General features: G+C 38.6%; 1 protein-coding gene across 2 annotated transcripts in view; it reads left to right on the top strand.

Moving 5' to 3' along the window:
* The window catches only part of vldlr (very low density lipoprotein receptor), a 60565-nt gene that overhangs the window by 21930 nt on the left and 21708 nt on the right, over positions 1-16927 (top strand). For both annotated transcript variants that reach the window (XM_056403655.1, XM_056403654.1), the window contains exons 4-10: positions 4371-4493; positions 6668-6876; positions 9237-9399; positions 10201-10323; positions 11232-11354; positions 13359-13478; positions 15635-15760. In XM_056403655.1, the coding sequence (XP_056259630.1) occupies positions 4371-4493; positions 6668-6876; positions 9237-9399; positions 10201-10323; positions 11232-11354; positions 13359-13478; positions 15635-15760 (987 nt within the window). The remainder of the gene's footprint in view (positions 1-4370; positions 4494-6667; positions 6877-9236; positions 9400-10200; positions 10324-11231; positions 11355-13358; positions 13479-15634; positions 15761-16927) is intronic.

Raw genomic sequence — 16927 nt, 5'->3', positions numbered from 1 at the left:
TTGGTTCAACTTGAAACTTGTGGAAGAATTTCTTCGTATGATCCACAATATGTCACACAGGACTCCCCTGATCCAAGGGGGCAAGGATAGCAAAGGTTGGGTGCATGTTATTATGGATCAGTTCTTTATTTTGTTAAACTGTTACTCTGAATATATCTCTACTAATATTACACCACATAATATGGCCTCACAAATTGGATGAATGCTAAATGGAACTTTTTCCAATATTACAGAGATCATGGTTTAGAGAAGATGATTTAGTTGATTCACTACAGTCCTCAGTAAGACTGAGTTAGAATTTGGCACAAACACAGATGTATGTCTGTTTTTTTTCTTTATAACAGCTTTTGCCAAGAAATATGTCCAGGAGATCCTGCAGGACATGTTGCACATTGAAAAAATAGTCTTCCAAATGCTGTCAAAAAGGTTATTGACCTTGAAGACTTTGTTTTTAAACAAATGTAGTCCAGTTTTAATAGACAGCTAGATGTTTTCACCTGCAAACTGCCAAAACCACAGCTGTGCTGTTATCAGCTGCTTCCAAACTAAAGTTATTTTCGCTTTATTTCACTGCCATCAAATTATTTCATTTTGTTCAATCTAGTATAAAACTGCTGTGTACATCTGATTCCAAGAAATTATGGATTGATGACAGGATGGTTTATGGCTGGTTAGGATTTAATTAGTTCTTAGAAGTTTTACACCCAGACTGTGGAGGACGGACAAAAGTGATTGTTTCCCAAAACCCTCATCTGACCCTTCATCTCATCAACCCGAACGTCTGCACTTTCAGTAATTTTGCTATGGAGCACAAAAAGACAGGAGCCAGTAGATTTGTCTATATTTCAACATGGTGACACCGGAAAGCTGCACATCATCCATTTTACACAACACCAATTTGAAAGGGTCAGAACAGTATATTGTCCATGTGCAATATTGTATTCTAACAATAATCATTTTGATTCTAATGATGGAATAGATTTTTGGTTATAGCTTAAACTGCTAGCATTAACTGATTACAGCCATTATCTAAGAGTTGAACATCTCTGACTCACCACCCCCAGTGGTACAGTAGTATTAAAGAAGACAACATGTGGCTTTTTAGTTAATTATGGCCTCAGCTGAGAAAATGGTAAACTTTTTTCTTAGTTTACCATTTTTACTTTTAACATGTATGTCTTGTTAATGTTATCCTTGGTTTTAATCCACATTTGTCAAATTCTACATGAGTGAAGTTGCCTGCTGAGAACTTGAAGGACTGAAAGTCCTGCTGTGCCATTCGATCTTTCCCTCTTTAGAATTGCCAACTTTGCCACTCCGGGCTGTTCTAATGCAGATTAAATGGTCCAACCTGTGTACATGTTTCCACTTGCACTTGGAAAAGTGTGTCGGGCAACTGAAGGTCTTTAAGGATTCCAGTTTTGTTTGTGTGTGTGTGTGTGTGTGTGTGTGTGTGTGTGTGTGTGTGTGTGTGAGAGAGGGTGTGGGGGGTATGTGTGTGGGGGTTTGTGTGTGTGGTTGTGTTAAGTTCCAGTCATAGCTGTAGTGGTGTACGTGCAGGTCAAGCCAGCTGCTAAAGCTGTTATATCACTGTACTGTTTGACCAGCTGTTACACATGACTTGGCAGAGTGGAATGGAATCTAAAGTGTGTGTGTGTGTGTGTGTGTGCGCACACACTTCTCCTGACAGTTTGTGTGTGAAGGAGATGTGCTGCAGTTGTGTTTACGTCAGTTTTCTTGCGTCAGAGTGTTGGATTAAGGAAGTGAGCTTCAGTTTTTGATCATAGACATTCATAAAAACACCACCAGGATGTCTGAGCCCTCTCTTCATACTCAAGTTAGGACCTGGGTTTTAGCTGACCATCTGTGTTGTGTTTACATAGGCTCACTCTGTTGTTGGAAGAACATCTTTGTCTTCACTGTAACTTTAAAGGGATTTGGTAGCTAAATCCAGTCTGACATATTGGGTCTTAATTTAGACCTAATTTGATGATTTTGTTGTTAGTTAGTCAGAAGGAGCATCCTTATCAATTTCTGTGCCATCTTCAATCAGTGGAATAAACTAGTTATTGAACCTCAATACGTTGAATACAAACTGATGTGTGTTTTGTAAGGAGTGCTGAAAAGCGATGTGTTGAAACTTAACATACATTTTTTTGACAGATTCTTTAGCTGTTTTACTTATTCTTTAATCTGGTATTTCCTGTTCCATATCAGTTAAGTTTTCTAACTTAAGACCATATTTTATATTAGCAATATCATTTAACACTGATGGGTTGGGCAGTTTTTGGGCAATGCATAATTTGTTAAAAGAATTGTTAATTGATAATATCTTATCGATAACAGTGCCATTATCGGTTCTGCTTATCAGCCCGATTCTTTGATTCCCTTGATGATTTCTGATTAAATTTCTGTGAGGAAAATGCAGCAGCCTGCCCCTCCTTTTTTTTTTTTAAATGGTAAAAAGCCAAAACTTTATCAATACACCTGTTCAACCTGCAAAAATGTGAACTTGCTGCCCACTCACTGCTCTGTCTGCGCCCAAGGCCTCTACGCTGGTGAGATCTTTTCGTCTAGTGAGAGGAGTGGAAGGAGGGGGAGAGTCAACTGGCTGAATGCCTGCTGCCAACTAGCAATTGAAGGCTTAAATACAACACAAAACCACTGTCACAAAACCACTGTCACCAAGTAAACTATTGATAAAATAGCGATAAAGTGCTTCAAAGAATTGATACAGTATCACGTCATGAAATATCGCAATATTTTAGTGTATCGATATTTTCTTACACCCCTAGTTCTCAACTGGAACCAGTCCTCAATTCCCATCCCCACTCAAACTAGGACATTAAAGATTTTTTTTGTATTGTTACAGAATCTGTTATTGTATTGGCACCAAGCCAGACGGGTGTACGGAGAAAAGATCATTACAAGATCAATAAAGTTAGAGACAGGATAAGTCTTATACACAGACCCGATTTTGTCATACTTTTAAGTATGAGTTATAGTGATTGTAGCGCTGCTGTTGAAAATTAATTCAGAATCACAGTAGAATATTGTCACCTGACTTATCAACAGGAGTACATCCACGTAGCCAATAATTCATGGGTCTATAGGAGCCACTTCTGAATTCACCTTCAACTACTGCTCCACTGAGCAGCTCTTATCACAGTACAGTCTGGTTTTATGTTCCTCTGCTTGTTATCTTCCTCTGCAGTGGAAGAACACAAGGGGCAAACCAGGTCTTGAAGCTTTCATTTCATGGAAACTACTATAGGGTGAATATGTATGCTGAGTTATAAAGTGGTTCCTAATGATGCAAGAAGAATGTGAGTCACATGTTATGCACCTGGAGTTTAACCCTAAGGTGACTAATATTTATGAACTGTTGGTATGCTCCTTATTTGGACAGAATATCAGATGTTTACCCTTTTATTTTGATTTATTTATTTATTTTTTTAATTGGCAAAGTTATATAATAATAATAATAATAATAATAATAATAATAATTATGATACTAAAACTAATCTTTTTACAATAATAAATGTTAGTAAAATCAAACTCACAACATGAACAAGAAATGTATCTAAACTTATCTACTAATCTTTTAATGTAAATCACTAGATTTACATTAAAATGGGGGGGGGGGCTATTTACACTGTAAACATAAAGGAAACCACAACAGTGTTGTATAAATACAATTTTCCAGAGCTCAGCTGTTGATGTCCCAGCAAACTGGATTAAGTAACCAATTAGAGTTTTCTGGTTGTCAGGATATTGAGTTAACAGAAGTGAGGACTTAATGTTCACGATCATACCTCAGTGAAATCTCTTTCTTGAGATGGGTATCTTCCAGCTCAGCATTAGTGTTACTCTGCCACAAGCTCTTCGCCGTTTCCAGCGCTGAAACAGTCGGTTATCCCGTGTCCTTGTTCTGTCCTCTTGTTATTTTTGGCTCTGCTGTCATGGGGTAAAGGCACTCAAAAGGCAACAAGTAGAGCCACTGCAGCTGTGGGATGACACCATAAATCATTACACTGGTTCATGTTGGTTCAGTTTTTTCTTTTTTTATACTTCCGCATAAGCATCACACATCAACCCACATTAGTAAGGTATGTTTCTCCAGCACATGTAGTTGACATTTACAAGCTTGTATCTGATATTAATCAATAGAAATGAGAAAAAGAAAACCCACAGCTTCACTTTGGCATTAAATCAGAAGTGGTAATAAAAGTTTGATTGTAGTCCTGAAGTCCCAAACATGCAGATGAACTTCAAAAATACAAAAATACAGTAAAACCAACATTGTGAGATAGAACAATAATTTAATCAACACAATACTGATGGTGTGTTTTGTGTTTGTGTCCATGCAGACATGAGGACGTGTCGTGTGAACGAGTTTAGCTGCGGAGCAGGATCCACTCAGTGTATCCCCATCTTCTGGAAATGTGATGGAGAGAAGGACTGTGACAATGGAGAGGACGAGGTCAACTGTGGTAGGTGGACATACACACACCTACTGTACATGGGAGAGATATTTGTCGACATGTGTGCCTCAACAATTACAGTGACAATTTGAACTCTTCAAGGTAAAATTTTGGGCTCATAGAAGGGTCAAAAAGATTTTGAGCTTGTAAAGTGATGTTCACAAATAATTAAGTTTGTAGAAATAAACCTTTTGTAAACCTGTTAAATAAATCTAGATGAGAAATTCAAATTTGTGTATGTGTAGAAAAGATTTATATTTGTAAGCACAAATGCTGTTAAATGACTGACAACACAGTAAATGTAGTATCCATGTCAATAGTAAGGGATCTGTCACTCGTAGTTTATATCCATCTAACGTTGATATGATTAAAGTTAACAAGGTTGCTATCAAGAACAACCAGTGGAGTTTGTCTGGCTCTCATTATTTGCATCCTGCTGTGGCTTTTCACTTGTTCACATCATGTTATGTGTTTTACCAGTGATTAGTGAGCACTTAAAGACACTTGGTGACCGCCGATGTGATGATGAGATACTTTCTGACCTTGAGTTGACAAGGGTTGCCTGAAAGCATGTCGTGCCTATTAGCATTTTTGTTCATTGGATACTGGCAGCTACAAAAAATCTGTTGTGGGCACCTTTATTGGAAATTTGCAGGCTGGCTTCTTAATTCGACTGTAGAAATAGAATTGTTGCAATGACCCAACTTACGTGTAGGCTAGCACCAGATTCACTGAATGAATATCAGATTATATCATTCTGAACTCACACTGCTGCCTCCTTTCAACAGCAGCTGTGCTGTAATGTCTCTCTGCCAGATTCCTATTGTGCAAGGACAGACAATTATTTGCACAAACACACAGGACTGCTGTGGCTTTTAAAGATGCACTTTTACTTTTTTTTTTTGTTTCTTCCAGAAGTGCTGTCCTTATTCAAGCACTGACACATTCATAGATATCTGTATCAATTACTACTAAACTTCCAGCTGTTTATCCTACACACTGCACAACATAAACACATGAACTGTCTTTTCTGTAGAGCATGAAGCTCTGCCTGGACAAACTAAGATAATTGCATCTGACAGAAAACCGTGGAGCAGCCTGTATCATGCTGGTAAATTTTAATGAGGGAAATTTTAACACACAAGAACACACTCCATTTTTAACCATAATAAATCAGGTAATATTTGGCATGATTACTGATTAGCATTGAATTTCCAGAGTTAACATCGATTGGTGGTGACATTAATTCACTTACAACAATCACTTAACTATCAATGAATATGTCAGTTGTTTGATCTAAAACATGCCAATGTTGAATGAGTATTATGAGCTGCATCAGCTCTGTAGATTGTATCTGTGCATCACTATATAGATTTTAAGCAGCACTGCAGCAGCAGAGCACTGTCCCCTCTGGCTAAAGATGCTAATCAGTGACAGCAGCTGCTGAGGGGGAGGAGGAAACATTTGTTAATTGTTTTCTTGTTTGTTCACATAAAATCTGTGCCCCTTCTGTCCTTGAACTGTGTACCAGGATGTTTTACTGCGGTGTAGTGTGATGCATGTTTTCAGGCTGTGACCTAAACACCCCACACAGCTCTTGGTGTGAGCTGCCACAGGCCCATGTAAAACAAAATCTTACAATCTGTCACTTTCCATCGTATACTGTCTGATCCTTCAGTCATGTACGTATCCCACTCCCTCCTCCCAACACTCATGTTGTGTTTTATCAAGTAAAGCAGGGGAGTCCAAACAAGTTACAATCATGGTCTCAATAAATCTAGTATCATAATTACTTGTATAGTGTAACAGGTAATGTTCACGCTTTAAAAAGTATGTGGACTGATGGGCATTGATCTGCTGCTGTAACAGTCTCCATTCTTCTGTCCCCTGATCTTTGCAAAAGCTTCATGGACAAATTGGCCATTATTATACTTGGCCGTTGGTTTACGGTGGGACTGTGTATGTGTTGTATTCAAGGATACAAAGGGACATCTGAGAAGTCAGATGAGCAGTGGGAAATGAAAGTCTGTTGTAAATGTCTCAGGTGACCTGTTTCCCATTTGGAGAGTAACTAACTCTTGAAATTAGATGTGAGAAAACAGTTGATTTTGCAGATTTTGTGACCTTGTGCTTGATGTAATTAAATGCTTTTCTTTTCATCCACTCCTCTTAACTGCCTCCAGGTAACATTACCTGTGCTCCAAATGAGTTCACGTGCGCCAGCGGCCGCTGCATCTCGCGGAACTTTGTGTGTAACAGCGAGGATGACTGTGGTGACGGCTCGGATGAGGTTGAGTGCGCTCCATCCTCCTGCGGCCCCAGTGAATTCCAGTGTGGGAACTCATCGTGCATCCCTGCCAGCTGGGTGTGTGACGACGACGTTGACTGCCAGGTGAAAAACAAATGCCATGAAATGACACATACATGTAGCATCAGACAACAGTGACAGAACCAGGAATTTGTCAAGTCATTTTTAGTTGACCTCGATCTGGTCCTTATGAATCGTAGCCATTTCCTCTTATTTCAGTCATGCAGTGATTAATGGCAGCAGTAGTATGAGAAGCCTGACTGGATGGCTTACAATAACTCCTAATTAAACTAGAGTGAAATGGCAAGAAGATCTGGGAGTGGAAGTCACTGACGAGCAGGGGGAAGGGGCACTTCTCCAGTATACTCTATATTAGACATGAATGGCACCTCTTCAAATTAAAACCTCCCATGATATCCTCAGTAAACTGGCCCATGATTGACAACATCCTCATTAGCTTACATTTTGAAATGGCCTCAACATAGGGGATGAAAGATTATATAGAAGTAATTACCGGTCGGCTAAAATGCAAATTCAGTAAAACAACTCAAGTAAAATCAGGATGAGCTTCTAGGGTCCCCTCCTCTAGTTTCATGAACGGACTCGGCCTGAGGATACACCTTTTTATGTAGAAAGTTTTGCCAAATTTTTTCAAAGTTGTGATCGTGGCTAAGGAGGAACAAATATGATGCATTGCTAAAAGGTATGCTCTAAATATTCTCACTTTGCAGTTTGACTCTAATCTCTGGTGACCTCTGTTTTACCACAAAAACTATATTCAGTGTGGTGCATCATTCAGACTTTTTCATGTGCGTATGTATTTGTGCGTGTGAGAGACAGCAACTTGTCCTGGCTACTCTTCTCCTCTTTCCACTACTTTCTGTGAAATATAAAACCTTCCTTCTGAGTAGAAGAGTTATTTTCAGTAGTTTACAATAAACATGTTGTGAGAGTTGAAGCCAAATTACCATTTGCTCCCTCCTGACCTCAACATCTTTACTTTCCACTACAGTGGTTCAGCATCCACCTGTTAATCTCTGGTTGTCTCTTTCTCGTAATGAGTCCTAGTTATTCAATATTTTAAATCTAGTTACAAAAAATAACAACAAAGGAAAGCAATGTGCAGAATGACTGAGCTTATAAATTACTTACTACAGTTTAATACAGGACTTGTCAAAGATAAATATTATGACATAAAACAAAATTATAAAACTGATCACAAAGTACGTTTTACATGCAGCATACACAAACACACTCTCCCTCGCTTTAGTAGATCTGGCCTCAATATAATGAACTGCCCAGAGTAATATCACTGGACACACACACACACACACACACATTTTCACACATGGCAGAAGAAGTTTCACTGAGTCAGCGTTTCCCTGCATACCTGTTAATTGGAAGTGCGGTTATCACTGTGATGGCCCAGCAGGAAAATGAAACACTGATGCAAACGCTCACACCCACAAGTATTTAAAATGCTGTCTCCAATGAGGAGGTCATTGTTATTCTCTCCCTTGCTCTCACACCCAGCCAGTCCTGCGTCATTGTTAAACAGTAATGGAACTGCAGACACACACACACAACACTTTCACACAGTCCATTAATCTGCTCCCACATGAGCCAGTGACTCTCTGAGATGATGAAAGTGTGAGAAACTCTTCCCACTGCTCCTCTTGATCCCATTCTGTCTGCGTGCCCAGTTTTAATTTTAAATAAAGTGGTAATCATCTGTGAAATCTGAGCGCTAAATGCTCTCTGCTCTGTCATCTGCTCCCTGCACAGCCCCCTGATCACCTGTCAAATGGTGTGGACTGGCTATGATGTGTCTTTGTTTGGATTCTCTGTTAATGATGTCTTCTGTTTTCTTCAGTGGCTGACGTCAGTCCAAATCCTTAAACTCTTGAAATGGCAGATATACAATAAATTTAAAGCTACAGCCATCAGCCCGTTATATCATCATATCATATGTCATCAGCCTGTGCATTAACATTTATAGATTTGTTTTCAAAAATGAAAACACAAGCGTTTACATATGTGCACACACTTGCACTTTGTGAAAGTGTGTGCACATATGAGATAATCCCAGATCCAAACATCTCACCTTCTCTGAATTTGAAGGCTCATTTTCCAAACTAACTAGTGTTAAAAAGTTTTAAGGTAACTGTGAGCTCCCTGCTGGGAAACGGCTACAAGAGAGGAAGTGTTGATGACGGTGAGTGAACAGCAAATGGAACCGCTTTCACACAACGGAAACGGAAAGTTTGCCAAAACCACGGGGAGCATTTACATGTTCATATTCTCTCATGACACTTACAGATACATTACAGATAATATCATTTTCCCCATCAAAAGTCATTTGTGAGCAGTAACTCTTTTTAGGAGATGCTTGATGGAATCTTTTCTCTTTAAAACATCTCTGGTCATCCCTCTCTCTCCTGCAGGACCAGTCAGATGAGTCTCCGACTCGTTGCGGCCGTCACCCGACGCCGCCGGCCAAATGTTCGTCCAGTGAGATGCAATGCCGTTCAGGAGAGTGTATTCACAAGAAGTGGAGGTGTGATGGAGACCCCGACTGCAAGGATGGCAGCGATGAAGCCAACTGTCGTATGTACAGCACAACTGACCAATCACACATTAAACATGTAGCATTTTAATAATCACATTCATTTTAGTTACAGCAGCGGACTGATGGATGTTTTCAGCTGAACCATGTAAATACACGGCTATTGTCCTCAATAAGACATCACAATAACGATCAGTTGATGATGATCAGTCAGATGATTTAAGCAGAATCATTAAACTGATGAAGAGTGATGAGCGGTATAGTTGACACGTAAACCAGTAATGACGTATGTAGACCCAGAATCCTTCTTAACTTGCATTGTAGAGCCACATTACCTCTGTCCCATTAAGAGACCATGAGACACAGAGACACTGGCTGTTTGTTATGGCTGTCTACTTTATCATGTACCTTCACAGCTCTCCTAGAAACAGACCGTGAACTATTGTTTAATAGTAAATGACATGTGAATGACCTGAGTACAGACATTCCCTGAATCAGAGAATACCGACTAACTGAAAGAGAATAGATGTAAATAGGGAAAGTCCCCTCACATCTGTTCAGTTATTTCTAAATTAATCTACTGATAAGGATACAGTCATTAGTCTCATCACCAATTATAAGAACCAAAGCTGATGTCTTGTTTGGTTTTTCAGAACCACAGTGCAAAACAGACAGAAAAGCATCAAGTCCTCACATCTGAGACGTTTGGAAGATTGATTGAATATTAAAAATTGCTGTTTGTTTGACTTTGGTGATCAGCTAATTGATAAATTGTTTCAGCAGAACTTTGTAATTGTGTAACACTGTGTGTGTCTGTGTGTGCACGTGTGCATCCTTGGCAGCTGTACGTACCTGTGGACCAGATCAGTTCAAATGTGATGATGGAAACTGCATCCTGGGCAGCAGACAATGTAACGGTGTCAGAGACTGCACCGACGGGTCAGATGAAGTCAACTGCAAAAACAGTATGTGCTTTGTGTGTGTGTGCAGCTTTACAGATTGCTTTTTTTAATTATCCTGAGGCCATTGTTGGGTGGCAAGGCTTTATTTTTTAATTATATTTTAATTTTTGTTTTTGACATTTGACCTCAGGCTTCCTGTGTGTGTGTGTGTGTGTGTGTGTGTGTGTGTGTTGTCAGTGTAGATGCTGTAGACATAAATGGTCTTTGATTATTTTCTAGTTGTATTTTTACCAGAAAAATACAAATTATAATCCACTTCAGGTTGTGCATTCACAAAGCAATGCAGGGTGTTGTGATTGATTTTTATTTTTGTGCTCATCCAGGATATAAATGTACCAAAAAAAAAAACGGCTGGTTATTTTGTTTCCTTACTTTGTTTTTGCACCAGTAGAACAAAAACATGGGTTTGGAGATTTTAAACATTGATGAGTTTGTGGCAGATTCTCACTCAGACATAAGAGAGAAATTTTCCCTTTTTTAGTTTTTAACACAAACTGAAGGATTAGACTGAGCAGAGCTTTTATTATGTTTCTATAATTATAGCAGCTTGTTTTCTCACACACAAGCCTGTAGATAGTCTACGGTCTCACTTGCTGAAGTCCGTATGGAATTTAAAGATTGTGAAGCTTTAATGAATCTGTCAAGTAATAGTTTGGCATTTCTTAAAATGTGGTTGTTTGCTTTCTTAGCAAGAGTGAGAAGAAAAGATCGATACCACTCAATTGTGTTAAATACGAGGATAGATCCAAGAGGAAATTAGCTTAGCATAAAGACTGGAAACTGCTAGCCTGGCTCTGTACAAGTCAGAACAAAGAAGTTACTGTAGGGAGGTATTACATGTAAATAATAAAGTGTGTGTGTGTAAGCAGTAACGGCTCTTCACAAGTAAAATTCTGTGCATCTCTCCGCAGTGACTCAGTGTCACGGGCCAGAGAAATTCAAGTGTCGCAGCGGTGAGTGTATCGAGATGAGCAAAGTGTGCAACAAGGCCCGAGACTGTCCCGACTGGAGTGATGAGCCCATCAAGGAATGCAGTGAGTAATAAAAAAAAAAAAATTAAAAAAAATCTGCATCCTCCAAAATTTCTTCATGCTAATCTAAAGTAATTTGTCCATTTTTACTTATTTTGAAGACTGTAGATTTTGGTCTGTGAAAAATAGAGCAGATCTTCCCCAAATCTGAACTTGGCAAAGTTTCAGCTTTTTCTGTCAGTTTTATTGATGTTATACAATGTCAAGTTTGTGTGGAGGAAAATTAGCTCATGTTTGAATTGTCCTAAGTTTTCACCAACATCATCACTGAGCTGTAGCCTGCTGATCACAGCAGCAGGCTACAGCTCAAGTGCAGAGTAATGTTAACTCTAAACCAAAGATTGTCCTCAAAGGTAAGACACCTCACTTGGTGATTTTCTGAGCACAATGGCATATTTGTATTGATTATAATGTAACCCCCGATTTTCCTGTTGTACGTACTCGAACTATTTCTTTGGCAAATGTGGGAAATAGTTGAAGAGATGCAGAGTGGTGTGCTTACGCAGGAAAGACGTAGACGACACTTCAGATACTTAAGATATTCACATCTGAGTGGAAGAACACATGAGGATTAATCAGCATGTTTGATTTTTGTGTATTTATGATATTTGCGTTAGAATCAGTGTTAATATGAATTATCTTGTAATATGACCTGGGAATAATCCACAGTATGTGTCTACTGTAATCACTAAATGTCACTTGTTATAAAGTCTTGTAGCGATTCCCCAGCTGGCAGCCCTAAATGTCGGTGACATGTAACTATTTGAGCTAGAAATATTTAAACTGTTTCCACATTTCTGATTCCATATAAAGCAGATGCTTTACACCAAAGCAAAAAAAGAAGAAATAAGCTCCAACACTTAGATTTGTCTAAACAGGTCACGGTTCAGGAGACAATCTCCAATGTGTTGCTCTGAGGGCAGAAAGGTGCCAGAGACAAAAAGGGTCAAACTACATGACATTTCTCTCTCTTTTGCACATTTATGCTGATAATATGTGGATTTTTACATGAATCCCAGCTCATGCAGCTTTAATGTGTCCTGCAGTTCAGTTCTAAATAATTCTCTTTCATGGATCAAAGGACTTGGCCAGAAGTGATGATGCTTTCCACAATCAGAATACTAAACATCCAAGTCCAAACCGGTCTACAGTTCAATCAGAGAAAAAGATTGACATATCTTGACGTATCATGTGAATAATCAATTTAATGGCTGAAAGAACTCCAAAAATCTGAACATTATTCTTTTTATTTTCAAGTGTAATGTTGCCTGTTTTGTTGAATGAAAAGGAGGAGACATTTTCTGTTATCAAAGAACATGGGGAGTAGTGTACTGCACTGTGAAGCTGTGTATCTTTTGTATATTATCCAAAACAACAAACTAACTGCCAGGGTGTCAAAAGGAAAAGGTCTGTTCTTGTTCTTTCTTCATTAGAGGAGACGGAGTCAAATTCTAAACTTTCTATCTTGTATTGGGGAGCTTGCTGTCCAAGTGCAACTTTGAACAGACAACTTTTTTTTATGTACACTCTTTCTACCTCTCACCTGTCTTCGAGGTTCCTGTAATGACTGAAAGAATGAGACGTCTTGTTCAAACAGACTAATTAGTTTCCTTTCAGAGGGTGTCTGGGCAACAGGATAAAGAGCCAAGACATCTGGAGTAAGCTAGACCTTTAAGCAAAATAAAGTAAACTATGCTCCGTACACTGCTGTGGGGAAACTCAATCAAGATAACCCAGTTACACCCATCCTGGTTACCAGTGATGTATTAACCACACTGAATAAGAATAATATTGTCACAATTATGTCACATAATCTCTGCTGTGTGGCTTTATGATCAACACTTGTCAAACCACTTTTTAACTTAACAGTCGATCAGATACATAAAATATCAAAAATGTACCTTTTTCAGTAGTAGAAGATTCATACTGGACCTACCGTACCAGCATCAGTTTATATCCAGGTTGATCTGTGTTTAATCTTTCTCTCTTTTCTTTCATGTGCTGCAGATCTAAACGAGTGTCTCCTGAATAACGGAGGCTGCTCTCACATCTGCAAGGACATGGTAATTGGCTTTGAGTGTGACTGCACACCTGGACTGCAGCTCATTGACCACAAGACCTGTGGAGGTAAGTGGCCTTTACATAAGAGCCATTTTGGATCGCTACAGGCGGCTATAAATGTAAAATTAGATTTTGTGAAAACACACATCATTTTACTAGTTAGCGTTATTTACCAGCAGTTGTATTAAGGCTTTTGTGTCTCTAGATGAATTGTGTCTGATAAATTGCCTCAAGTCCTGCATCGATTTTTGAGGTTGCATGTTTTACAGAGGTGCAATGCTAAATAGGTGGATCACTCTTTTAATTATACATACACGAAAGTCAGAATTTACCTCATACTTCAATAACGGATTTTACGAGATTCACAAACATTAAAATTTTGGACCTTATGTGAAATTGAGCCCCTGAACCCAACAGGGATAAATTAATTTCGGGGAAAAATCCAGAGGATAGCAGTCACAGCCCCCAGCACAGCCCACCTAGACCTGCCGTCCAACCTTGTGGATTTGGTTTCTCCAAGTGTTTGCCTGAAATCTGCTATATATTTATTAAATCTCTATTGAGGACTCTTATTCGTGACTAGACTGGATTCACTAACTCACATGCCAATTATCAAACTGTAGGAAACATCTCAAAGAAACAACATAAGGTAATTGGCATAGACACAGTTGAATTGAAGTAACTGTACATCAGCACTGTAATTATTCAGTCAATTACCAGAGTCATAATGATTTCCTGTGCATCTAAGCAAACAGGAAAGCATGACTAGTATAAGGACATATTTCCAACAAGCTGCTGATTTCTAATAACGATGAGAAAATGATCTTAAGGCTAAAGGCCCAAAGTCTGTATGTGTCCTCTGAGTTCCTAGTAGCTGAGATCCAACCAGAGACCCAATAACATTCAGCCTAATCAGGTCAGGTCCTGTCCCATTTCGAGGTGTGTCAATATGTTCAATACCCAAAGGATCCAAGTGAGTGTACAGGTCTGATCAGCAGCTACAGAAAGAGCTTGTTTGTTCAACCAGATTTTAGATTTAAGGGTTCACTTACTTTCACGTACCAGCACTGTGAATATTAATGGTTGTATTCAAAAAAAGACGTGACTAATTATAAGTATTGTTTGTGTCCTATTAGCTTCAGCACATTTTTTGTCTGTACTTGTAACTTAGATGAAGATCAGATCACATTTTATCACCAATTAATGCAGAATACCATTTAATTCCAAGGGTTCTCATACTTTGCCACTGTATATTGATCTGCTTTATAATCAAGAGACATGGAAGTCTCACTTTCTACAATATGGGAGTTTCTAAACCTCAATCTTGAAAAGTAGATCTGTGAAAATGGTCAGCTTCAGACTTCACAGTTCTCAAAATGAATCCAAAATCAGGTTATTTACTTGCATGGTTTGAAAATAAATGATTGACTTATTTGCTCTTTTACATTCAATTTAATGAGTATGTATGGATTTTTGTTCAACACTCTGAGGGAAGATGCTTCACTATATTTGTCTTTCTAAGAAATCACTAATCCAACAGGCTGGGTCAGACTGGGTCAGACCTCAGTAGGCTGGTTGTGTGAGTTATAGCCAGTACATATGCTTATTGAGCACTTCTGGCCTCTGAAGGGTTTAGTGTGTAATGTGATCGGCTGTGTTGTATTCTTTTTTTTTTCTTTTTTTTTCTAAAAGCTGAAATTCTCTGTTATGTTCAGGAGGCACTGAGCCGACAGTTTTGTTATGGAGCCAATCTTGGCCTCAAACGCTGCTTTGGATATTGGGAAATGTGTATAATCCCATCTAGAATGAACCCCACTGGTCGCACAGTGGTGTTTAATCTACTCCCGGATGTAAAATCACAGCTAAACTCCATGAAAACATCCGAATATTTACTTTTAATTCTGATGAGAGCATTCTGGCAAAACATCAACAGCAATTAAAGCTAGGTTTAATTTTCATTTTGTGTCCCCCAAGCTCACATCAGTTGAGTAAGAATCATAGGATTGTTTCAGAAAAGTAATTGTTTTCAGAAACACAAAGTATAGTATATTTTTTGTGCAGACAGGTTTTCAACCTTTGTTGCAGCAGAGCAGAGTGCAAACATCTGATTACCCAGATTGAAGCATTCAGTAGAGCTGATTAATTAAACATGTCAGATACCAGCTGTTTTCCTCTGCCCCACCCCCTCCTCCTTCTCTTCATCTCCCTCTCTCTGTATGCAGACATCAATGAGTGCCTGAATCCCGGCATCTGCAGTCAGATCTGCATCAACCTGAAGGGAGGATACAAGTGTGAATGCCACAACGGCTACCAGATGGATCCAACCACTGGAGTCTGCAAGGCTGTTGGTGAGTCAACAGCTGGGAACACAGTACAATATCATCACCCCTCAACCTTAAAGATGCACTGTGGTGAACTAGTACTGTTATTTTCTTTCTTTTTGTCTCAGGCATATTCACTTGGTCTCTTCTCAAGAAAACTCAAAATACAGTAGAATCATACTGTGCAAACACGCACTGTATTTTTAAGATTTCCTTAATCATTCAGGAGCACTGCAGTGAGCTTCACTTCACCAAACCACTGTCCAGGCAAGACTTGACTCTAAAGTCTAATAGATTTTTTAGAGAGGTGTTGATTTAGTTGTGTGGTCATTTTGGAGGCTGTAGTTTGTGGTGCTTTTCAACTGTATTGAGTCATACTGATTTCTAATATTTTGTCCCCATTTACCAATGATGGTAGACCAAATGTAAACTAGTTTCCAACAAAACTGAACATTGTGACTTTCATAAATGTAGCATTTATTGCAATGCTGTTGTATTAGACTGCAGTTTTAGATTGGTGAAGTGACTAAACCAATAATTGAGAGTATAATGCAGTTCTTCCATTCATCAACAAATCCTGGAAAATAACAAAACCAAAATTTCTCCTCTTTCTTTAAATGTGTGCTGAATCTTGATTTTGATTTTTTTTAAAAGAACATTTATGAGCCACTTTTCCTGGGCTACCCCCTGGATTTCATTTTTCATATAGACTGTCCTAATTGTTACTTTTTAAATAACACCACAAAAAGAAATGTGTTTTCCAGGCTGTTGAAAATGTTTAAAAGTATTTCTGTAAGAGAGGGGTCCTGCAGAGACAAAATCATGTTCAGCATTTCATTTTCATTTAATAAGAAAATGTCATGGAGAAAAATGTCAATAAATAGACCTTCTTCAAAACATAGCAGAAAAAATACACATGTAACTGATGACATGAAAAAGATCTGTATTCCATTTAAATAAGCTAAATAACAGAGCCATTGTCAATTAAATTTGTTGAGTTCAGTTGAGGACTTCTGTTGCATCTCTCCTCCTCATTTCCTATAATCTCTCTACCTCCACTACCACTATCTAATAATTAATAAGGATAATAAATGCCTTTTTTGACAATCCATCTGACAGGATGAGAGCTACTGGCCTCATACACACTGAAGTTATTGAATTACAATTGTAAATCTGAACAAAAACACTCCACCT

The sequence above is a fragment of the Seriola aureovittata genome, chromosome 18 (genome assembly GCF_021018895.1).
Source record: "Seriola aureovittata isolate HTS-2021-v1 ecotype China chromosome 18, ASM2101889v1, whole genome shotgun sequence".
In the NCBI taxonomy this organism is placed as follows: Eukaryota; Metazoa; Chordata; class Actinopteri; order Carangiformes; family Carangidae; genus Seriola; species Seriola aureovittata.
This window is presented reverse-complemented; position numbering and strand designations above follow the sequence as displayed.